Source organism: Oncorhynchus nerka, unplaced genomic scaffold (assembly GCF_034236695.1).
Source record: "Oncorhynchus nerka isolate Pitt River unplaced genomic scaffold, Oner_Uvic_2.0 unplaced_scaffold_1470, whole genome shotgun sequence".
Classification (NCBI taxonomy): domain Eukaryota; kingdom Metazoa; phylum Chordata; class Actinopteri; order Salmoniformes; family Salmonidae; genus Oncorhynchus; species Oncorhynchus nerka.
This window is the reverse complement of record NW_027039843.1, coordinates 90,001-101,466: the sequence shown is the minus strand read 5'-3', so window position 1 is coordinate 101,466 and position 11,466 is coordinate 90,001. Positions and strand designations below refer to the sequence as shown.

The following is an 11,466-nucleotide window of genomic DNA, read 5'->3' as shown; positions in this document are numbered from 1 at the left end:
GCACTGCGTTCATCCACCTCTGGCCTGCTCGCCTCCCTACCACTGAGGAAGTACAGTTCCCGCTCAGCCCAGTCAAAACTGTTCGCTGCTCTGGCCCCCCCAATGGTGGAACAAACTCCCTCACGACGCCAGGACAGCGGAGTCAATCACCACCTTCCGGAGACACCTGAAACCCCACCTCTTTAAGGAATACCTAGGATAGGATAAAGTAATCCCTCTCCCCCCTTAAAATATTTAGATGCACTACTGTTCCACTGGATGTCATAAGGTGAATGCACCAATTTGTAAGTCGCTCTGGATAAGAGCGTCTGCTAAATGACTTAAATGTAAATGTTAAATGTAATTTGCTCCATGGTCACCATGGTTACTACGACCCTGTACAACAACACCTATCATACTACTACTACGACCCTGTACAACAACACCTATCATACTACTACGACCCTGTACAACAACACCTATCATACTACTATGACTGACCCTGTAAAACAACACCTATCATACTACTAGGACCCTGTACAACAACACCTATCATACTACTATGACTGACCCTGTAAAACAACACCTATCATACTACTACGACCCTGTACAACAACACCTATCATACTACTATGTCTGACCCTGTAAAACAACACCTATCATACTACTATGACCCTGTACAACAACACCTATCATACTACTATGACTGACCCTGTACAACAACACCTATCATACTACTATGACTGACCCTGTAAAACAACACCTATCATACTACTATGACCCTGTACAACAACACCTATCATACTACTATGACTGACCCTGTAAAACAACACCTATCATACTACTATGGCTGACCCTGTAAAACAACACCTATCATACTACTATGACTGACCCTGTAAAACAACACCTATCATACTACTATGACTGACCCTGTAAAACAACACCTATCATACTACTATGACTGACCCTGTAAAACAACACCTATCATACTACTATGACTGACCATGTAAAACAACACCTATCATACTACTATCAAATCAAAATCAAATCAAATCAAATCAAATTTATTTATATAGCCCTTCGTACATCAGCTGATATCTCAAAGTGCTGTACAGAAACCCAGCCTAAAACCCCAAACAGCAAACAATGCAGGTGTAAAAGCACGGTGGCTAGGAAAAACTCCCTAGAAAGGCCAAAACCTAGGAAGAAACCTAGAGAGGAACCGGGCTATGTGGGGTGGCCAGTCCTCTTCTGGCTGTGCCGGGTAGAGATTATAACAGAACATGACCAAGATGTTCAAATGTTCATAAATGACCAGCATGGTCCAATAATAATAAGGCAGAACAGTTGAAACTGGAGCAGCAGCACAGTCAGGTGGACTGGGGTCAGCAAGGAGCCATCATGTCAGGTAGTCCTGGGGCACGGTCCTAGGGCTCAGGTCCTCCTCCGAGAGAAAGAAAGAGAGAATTAGAGAGCGCATATGTGGGGTGGCCAGTCCTCTTCTGGCTGTGCCGGGTGGAGATTATAACAGAACGTGGCCAAGATGTTCAAATGTTCATAAATGACCAGCATGGTTGAATAATAGTAAGGCAGAACAGTTGAAACTGGAGCAGCAGCATGGCCAGGTGGACTGGGGACAGCAAGGAGTCATCATGTCAGGTAGTCGTGGGGCATGGTCTTAGGGCTCAGGTCCTCCAAGAGAGAGAAAGAAAGAGAGAAGGAGAGAATTAGAGAACGCACACTTACATTCACACAGGACACCGAATAGGACAGGAGAAGTACTCCAGATATAACAAACTGACCCTAGCCCCCCGACACATAAACTACTGCAGCATAAATACTGGAGGCTGAGACATGAGGGGTCAGGAGACACTGTGGCCCCATCCGAGGACACCCCCGGACAGGGCCAAACAGGAAGGATATAACCCCACCCACTTTGCCAAAGCACAGCCCCCACACCACTAGAGGGATATCTTCAACCACCAACTTACCATCCTGAGACAAGGCCGAGTATAGCCCACAAAGATCTCCGCCACGGTACAACCCAAGGGGGGGGGGGGCGCCAACCCAGACAGGCTGACCACAACAGTGAATCAACCCACCCAGGTGACGCACCCCCCCCCAGGGACGGCATGAGAGAGCCCCAGCAAGCCAGTGACTCAGCCCCCGTAACAGGGTTAGAGGCAGAGAATCCCAGTGGAAAGAGGGGAACCGGCCAGGCAGAGACAGCAAGGGCGGTTTGTTGCTCCAGAGCCTTTCCGTTCACCTTCCCACTCCTGGGCCAGACTACACTCAATCATATGACCCACTGAAGAGATGAGTCTTCAGTAAAGACTTAAAGGTGACCCTGTAAAACAACAGCTATCATACTACTATGGCTGACCCTGTAAAACAACACCTATCTTACTACTATGACCCTGTACAACATCACCTATCATACTACTATGACTGACCCTGTAAAACAACACCTATCATACTACTACGACCCTGTACAACAACACCTATCATACTACTATGACTGACCCTGTACAACAACACCTATCATACTACTATGACCCTGTAAAACAACACCTATCATACTACTATGACTGACCCTGTACAACAACACCTATCATACTACTATGACTGACCCTGTAAAACAACACCTATTATACTACTATGACTGACCCTGTACAACAACACCTATCATACTACTATGACTGACCCTGTAAAACAACACCTATCATACTACTATGACTGACCCTGTAAAACAACACCTATCATACTACTATGACTGACCCTGTAAAACAACACCTATCATACTACTATGGCTGACCCTGTAAAACAACACATTACAATGAACCAATCTGATGTCTGTGACAATCAAACACTTTAAAAGCGAACCAACATAAAGAAAATGACAGCATAGATGTGTTTTTATTACAACAGTTAATTGAACAATGCTGTTTATAAATCTAGTTGACATTCATCCCAGGACACCTTGACTTGCATTACACTCTCACTGCAGAACAACATCCTCATGAAATCACATGACTTCTAGTTAGAGAAGAGGATTCCTGTTAACACGGCCTGCTACAAGCAGGAAACTAGTTCTGGACCAACCAGAAATGTGACATGTCTGTTTGACAGTTACCCTGAAAGATGCATGTGTGAACTATCTTGTCATCTCTTTGGCCACCCACATTGGAACATTCTAGTCTTGAAGGACATGAACTGGCAGAACAGGTTTCAGCAAAGTATGGAGTCATTGTTTTCAGGAAGGTGTAACCATGACGATGGGAGGGACAGGAGGCAGACTAAGTGCAAGGGCAGCCACCTGAACTACTGTCCTACAAAGACAAACAGCCACCTGAACTACTGCCCTACAGAGACAAACAGCATCTACACAAACAGCCACCTGAACTACTGTCCTACAAAGACAAACAGCATCTACACAAACAGCCACCTGAACTACTGTCCTACAAAGACAAACAGCCACCTGAACTACTGTCCTACAAAGATAAACAGCATCTACACAAACAGCCACCTGAACTACTGTCCTACAAAGACAAAGAGCATCTACACAAACAGCCACCTGAACTACTGTCCTACAAAGACAAACAGCATCTACACAAACAGCCACATGAACTACTGTCCTACAAAGACAAACAGCCTCCTGAACTACTGTCCTACAAAGACAAACAGCATCTACACAAACAGCCACCTGAACTACTGTCCTACAAAGACAAACAGCCACCTGAACTACTGTCCTACAAAGATAAACAGCATCTACACAAACAGCCACCTGAACTACTGTCCTACAAATACAAACAGCATCTACACAAACAGCCACCTGAACTACTGTCCTACAAAGACAAAGAGCATCTACACAAACAGCCACCTGAACTACTGTCCTACAAAGACAAACAGCATCTACACAAACAGCCACATGAACTACTGTCCTACAAAGACAAACAGCCTCCTGAACTACTGTCCTACAAAGACAAACAGCCACCTGAACTACTGTCCTACAAAGACAAACAGCATCTACACAAACAGCCACCTGAACTACTGTCCTACAAAGACAAACAGCATCTACACAAACAGCCACCTGAACTACTGTCCTACAAAGACAAACAGCATCTACACAAACAGCCACCTGAACTACTGTCCTACAAAGACAAACAGCCACCTGAACTACTGTCCTACAAAGACAAAGAGCATCTACACAAACAGCCACCCGAACTACTGTCCTACAAAGACAAACAGCATCTACACAAACAGCCACCTGAACTACTGTCCTACAAAGACAAACAGCATCTACACAAACAGCCACATGAACTACTGTCCTGCAAAGACAAACAGCCTCCTGAACTACTGTCCTACAAAGACAAACAGCATCTACACAAACAGCCACCTGAACTACTGTCCTACAAAGACAAACAGCCACCTGAACTACTGTCCTACAAAGATAAACAGCATCTACACAAACAGCCACCTGAACTACTGTCCTACAAATACAAACAGCATCTACACAAACAGCCACCTGAACTACTGTCCTACAAAGACAAACAGCCACCTGAACTACTGTCCTACAAAGATAAACAGCATCTACACAAACAGCCACCTGAACTACTGTCCTACAAAGACAAAGAGCATCTACACAAACAGCCACCTGAACTACTGTCCTACAAAGACAAACAGCATCTACACAAACAGCCACATGAACTACTGTCCTACAAAGACAAACAGCCTCCTGAACTACTGTCCTACAGAGACAAACAGCCACCTGAACTACTGTCCTACAAAGACAAACAGCATCTACACAAACAGCCACCTGAACTACTGTCCTACAAAGACAAACAGCATCTACACAAACAGCCACCTGAACTACTGTCCTACAAAGACAAACAGCATCTACACAAACAGCCACCTGAACTACTGTCCTACAAAGACAAACAGCCACCTGAACTACTGTCCTACAAAGACAAAGAGCATCTACACAAACAGCCACCCGAACTACTGTCCTACAAAGACAAACAGCATCTACACAAACAGCCACCTGAACTACTGTCCTACACAATGTAGTTGTGTTGTCATGTTGTATTGTAGTAACACTCAACTGTATTTAATGGTGTTATGTAGTTGTGTTGTCATGTTGTATTGTAGTAGCCCTCAACTGTATTTAATGGCGTTATGTAGTTGTGTTGTCATGTTGTGAAAGTTGAATTGTAGTAGCCTAACCCCAAATACTTTTTTCTGGTGATGGAGAGAGACACAGACAAGACACAGACACAGCAACAGAATAGGATATGATGGAGAGAGACACCAGACAAGACACAGAGATAGCAACAGACGACTCAGAGAAAGTGATGGAGAGAGACAGAAGAATAGAGTTCCAGACAGTTGTAGAATGTATGCCAAGACACATTGTAAGTGCTGTTAAGAGAGAGGGAGAGAGAGAGAACAGGCAGAACCTGATATGTAAATGAGCAGAGCAAATGAAAGTAACTTTTGACGACCAAATGATCATTCAGACTCTGTTTCTATTGAGAGAGGAAAGGTAAGACGACGATTGTTATGTGTATTCATATAGTTGATGATATTGTTATGTGTATTCATATAGTTGATGATATTGTTATGTATATTCATATAGTTGATGATATTGTTATGTGTTTTCATATAGTTGATGATATTGTTATGTGTATTCATATAGTTGATGATATTGTTATGTGTTTTCATATAGTTGATGATATTGTTATGTGTATTCATATAGTTGATGATATTGTTATGTATATTCATATAGTTGATGATATTGTTATGTGTATTCATATAGTTGATGATATTGTTATGTATATTCATATAGTTGATGATATTGTTATGTGTTTTCATATAGTTGATGATATTGTTATGTGTATTCATATAGTTGATGATATTGTTATGTGTATTCATATAGTTGATGATATTGTTATGTGTATTCATATAGTTGATGATATTGTTATATTCATATAGTTGATGATATTGTTATGTGTTTTCATATAGTTGATGATATTGTTGGTGGACAGTGTTATAATAGTCCTACTCTCCTTAAAATGTATTTGATGTAAATTAAATGCGGGAGGTGAATTTCTTCTTTGCCCACCTGTGTTCCCCTATATCGTATATGTCTTCTTAAAACACAACAAGCAACAAACAAACATTTTACATTTCTAATCTACAGTTAACTCTTTACACTAAGGAAGGTATTTTGTGTGAAAGAGAGACTTTTACATTTTGTGGAAAGCCTAACAACAACTTACACTTCCTCAAAACAGGTTGTGTGTGTTCATTAGTGCCCATCGTAGCAAAACGTTTGGCAACATAAACCGTTTAGGTCACGTTGTACAGCGTTTAGAGTGAACTGTTTAGGCAACATTTTAATACTGTTGGCTGTGGAGTAAACTAATGAATACAACCCAGGTTGTTGCCTACGACTCGGCATGTTGATACCTGCCTGATGCTGAAACCTGATTGTAGCCTGAGGGGTAAACTATGATACTAGCTAGATATACTGGTTTTCTAAAGTTAGCCAGCTTCAGTTGGCTTCACATTCCAGCTCAGGCCTCATCCATCAGAATATACAGAACAGAACAGAAAATATCTCAATGACTTGACATGTTCTGGTTGTGAATTCAGGCTACAAGGTGAGAATCCTGCCAAGGATTATTGTAAATTGTGTAGAGACATTAAATGTATGGTGTAATGTTAGTATAGTGAATGGAAGTAAAACACTCCTAACAGTCTACTTCTACTGAGACAGGTTGGTGTCAGTTTAATCATACAACATGGAGCTGACTGGACGTGGTCAAGTCAAATTCAATATATCATTATTCATATATTATAGTTCTACATTTAACATTTCATATGATAATGTAATTATATCATAGTTCCTCTACATTTCATATGATAAATGTAATTGTATCATAGTTCCTCTACATTTCATATGATAAATGTAATTGTATCATAGTTCCTCTATAGTGTAGAGGTCCTCTACATTTCATATGATAATGTAATTGTATCATAGTTCCTCTACATTTCATATGATAATGTAGTTGTATCATAGTTCCACTATAGTGTAGTGACCCTCTACATTTCATATGATAATGTAATTGTATCATAGTTCCTCTACATTTCATATGATAATGTAATTGTATCATAGTTCCTCTATAGTGTAGTGACCCTCTACATTTCATATGATAATGTAATTATATCATAGTTCCTCTACATTTCATATGATAATGTAGTTGTATCATAGTTCCACTATAGTGTAGTGACCCTCTACATTTCATATGATAATGTAATTGTATCATAGTTCCTCTACATTTCATATGATAATGTAGTTGTATCATAGTTCCACTATAGTGTAGTGACCCTCTACATTTCATATGATAATGTAATTGTATCATAGTTCCTCTATAGTGTAGTGATCCTCACTATATGAGCCACGTCACAATTCCAACCAAGTTACCCAATTGATGCCAATGGTGCGATGTGTAGGATGTTCACCTTTAACACATGCAACCTGGGTTCACTTCCCTGCCCGCTGTTTGCTACATTGGTGTCAGAGGTGGTGTCTGAGACATGCTTTTGTGTGAGCCAGGTAACAATTCCCACCATGTGGGTTAACCCTATTGGTGCAATACGTAGGATGTTGACCTCCCTGCCCGCAGTTTTCAACTATATTAACAGCACAGGCTGCCTGTAGGGTGTTGACCTCCCTGCCTGCTGTTTTCAACTATATTAACAGCACAGGCTGCCTGTAGGGTGTTGACCTCCCTGCCTGCTGTTTTCAACTATATTAACAGCACAGGCTGCCTGTAGGGTGTTGACATCCCTGCCAGCTGTTTTCAACTATATTAACAGCACAGGCTGCCTGTAGTGTGTTGACCTCCCTGCCTGCTGTTTTCAACTATATTAACAGCACAGGCTGCCTGTAGGGTGTTGACCTCCCTTCCCGCTGTTTTCAACTATATTAACAGCACAGGCTGCCTGTAGGGTGTTGACCTCCTGCCTGCTGTTTTCAACTATATTAACAGCACAGGCTGCCTGTAGGGTGTTGACCTCCCTGCCTGCTGTTTTCAACTATATTAACAGCACAGGCTGCCTGTAGGGTGTTGACCTCCCTGCCTGCTGTTTTCAACTATATTAACAGCACAGGCTGCCTGTAGGGTGTTGACCTCCCCTGCCTGCTGTTTTCAACTATATTAACAGCACAGGCTGCCTGTAGGGTGTTGACCTCCCTGCCTGCTGTTTTCAACTATATTAACAGCACAGGCTGCCTGTAGGGTGTTGACCTCCCTGCCTGCTGTTTTCAACTATATTAACAGCACAGGCTGCCTGTAGGGTGTTGACCTCCCTGCCTGCTGTTTTCTCCTATATTAACAGCACAGGCTGCCTGTAGGGTGTTGACCTCCCTGCCTGCTGTTTTCAACTATATTAACAGCACAGGCTGCCTGTAGGGTGTTGACCTCCCTGCCAGCTGTTTTCAACTATATTAACAGCACAGGCTGCCTGTAGGGTGTTGACCTCCCTGCCTGCTGTTTTCAACTATATTAACAGCACAGGCTGCCTGTAGGGTGTTGACCTCCCTGCCTGCTGTTTTCAACTATATTAACAGCACAGGCTGCCTGTAGGGTGTTGACCTCCCTGCCTGCTGTTTTCAACTATATTAACAGCACAGGCTGCCTGTAGGGTGTTGACCTCCCTGCCTGCTGTTTTCAACTATATTAACAGCACAGGCTGCCTGTAGGGTGTTGACCTCCCTGCCTGCTGTTTTCAACTATATTAACAGCACAGGCTGCCTGTAGGGTGTTGACCTCCCTGCCTGCTGTTTTCAACTATATTAACAGCACAGGCTGCCTGTATGGTGTTGACCTCCCTGCCTGCTGTTTTCAACTATATTAACATCACAGGCTGCCCGACATTCGTTGAACAAAGAGACACAATAATACGAGTGAAAGGATTTTAGGATAATATCAGTAAGTGTTGATTTAGAGTTGTCTTCTGGGTTCAGCCTTCTAGTTGCCTTTATCAACAGGTTGAAATGTAATAAATGACATCACAATGACATGTCCTCAGAGTTGGAAAGATCCTACATCTGAACACATTATTTAACATGGTGACATGGTGCTGCTAGTGAAAGAAAACATTAAGAGACAGAATACAGGCAGTGGAGTTTGCACAAAGTTTACGTACAACAATATATAGAACTAGGTAGACTGAGCATAGAGCTAAAGGCTATAACCACGGGGAAGAAACTGTTCAGATTGGGGTCTATAACATCCAATCACTTAGGTTTACAGCAGCTGACAGTTGTAACTTCATTGCTAATAACTCAAACTTCCTTTTTCAGATAAAGACCTCATCTCTGTACAGATGTAGGATCTGAATTTGATCACCCTGTTGCAGGAAAACTAAAACTTGTAGTGTATTTGATGTTTTAAAAGGCTTCTGAAGTTTGTCATTTCCACTTTCCACTTTAAAATGTTAATTATAATCCACATAATTGTTCTGCTGTAGTAAACTGTCTCAAATTAAGATCCTACATCTGTAGCAAAACACCTGTCTTTCATGTGTTCTCCTTTGACGATTTGACATCTTTTATTTACTATTGTTTAGGCTGGTTGAATGAGTTGTCTATGAAAGCTACTTCATCTGTAAGAAAACAGACGGCTGCACCAGTGCCTGTAAGTTATGTGATTTCCTCATGTGAAATTAAAAGTATGTTTGTAGCCTACGCAGTTATAAAATGGCTGTTGAAACTGTGGCACATATTTCTCAGTACATTAGAAGTCAGATAAATGTGTTGAGACGTAGGAAAGATGGGCAAACTCTCGTTGGTCTTTGCTTTCTACACACTATTATAAGGTTAGTCGATGTCAGACATTAAATAGTCAGAGTAGGTTTGAGCTATGATCACTTATCATGCTGACAAACCTGATGGTCTCTGTGAACTGACCTGAACAGGTTTAGACTGGTCATCTATGATATGTAGGTTATATACAGTACATTCTCTGTCCTGCTACTGGAAGGTCTATAACATTATGTGAACTGACCTGAACAGGTTTAGACTGGTCATCTATGATATGTAGGTTATATACAGTACATTCTCTGTCCTGCTACTGGAAGGACTATAACATTATGTGAACTGAAATGAACAGGTTTAGACTGGTCATCTATGATATGTAGGTTATATACAGTACATTCTCTGTCCTGCTACTGGTAGGACTATAACATTATGTGAACTGACCTGAACAGGTTTAGACTGGTCATCTATGATATGTAGGTTATATACAGTACATTCTCTGTCCTGCTACTGGTAGGACTATAACATTATGTGAACTGACCTGAACAGGTTTAGACTGGTCATCTATGATATGTAGGCTATAGCCGAGGTATAATGTCGTGGAAATTTCCTGTATTTACCAAATCATGAGCACAAACCACACACAAGTCAGAGTTAGTTATCAAAGTCCATCTTTAATTATATGAGCTCTATCACAACCCTGTGACTCTCAGATCAATTCAGTGTCTAACCATGAATTCTCTGAGAGCCCCATTACACATTGCAACTGAGATCCTTTAATAGCAAAGAACACACATAGTCAGACAGCATAGACATGATAAATTGTTCAGCTTTGTCTCCTTACTCAAACCCCAGAACCATAAACCAACCCTCCATATCAACAGGCATATATCAAATTATCATTTAGATACAACCAATTCTAAATACAACCAATCCTGGACAAGCTCACGGGGAGAATAGAATGATTGCTATAGGTTAAGATAGGGACAACATTAGAGGGAGCATAGAATGATTCCAGACACTGCCATCCTCCTCTCCCCGATGGGAAAAGTAGGGAGTGACTGGCACACAGACACAGTGGAGCAAAATATATGTTTACACATGATGATCCCTTGACCTCTCCCCTCTCTCCGGCCCAAACAACTTAGTCTTGACATAAAACAGATAACTGCAACCCCGTCACAGTATTATACAAAAATAACATTCTGATGAGAAGTAACTTACAAACATATGATAAAACATCTTACCTATGTTACCAACCAATTCTGATTATTCCCCAACAATAGACCTTGATCTGCATATCACTAACAAACTACTATTATACATTATAACCTAGTCTACTTTACATAATATAACATCTACATATCACTAACAACCCACTACTATACATTATAACCTAGACTACTTTACATAATATAACATATCACTAACAACCCACTATTATACATTATAACCTAGTCTACTTTACATAATATAATATATCACTAACAACCCACTACTATACATTATAACCTAGTCTACTTTACATAATATAACACATCACTAACATCCCACTACTATACATTATAACCTAGTATACTTTACATAATATAACATCTACATATCACTAACAAACTGCTATTATACATTATAACCTAGTCTACTTTACATAATATAACATCTAC

At 41.1% G+C, this 11,466-nt stretch overlaps 1 protein-coding gene across 2 annotated transcripts in view; it reads left to right on the top strand.

Annotated features, from left to right (window-relative positions):
* Positions 1-4,943: 4,943 nt before the first annotated feature.
* LOC135568582 (NACHT, LRR and PYD domains-containing protein 3-like) overlaps positions 4,944-11,466 on the top strand; it is a 52,560-nt gene continuing 46,037 nt past the window's right edge. For both annotated transcript variants that reach the window (XM_065015384.1, XM_065015383.1), the window contains exon 1: positions 4,944-5,521. In XM_065015384.1, the coding sequence (XP_064871456.1) occupies positions 5,460-5,521 (62 nt within the window). In that variant the 5' untranslated portion in view covers positions 4,944-5,459. The remainder of the gene's footprint in view (positions 5,522-11,466) is intronic.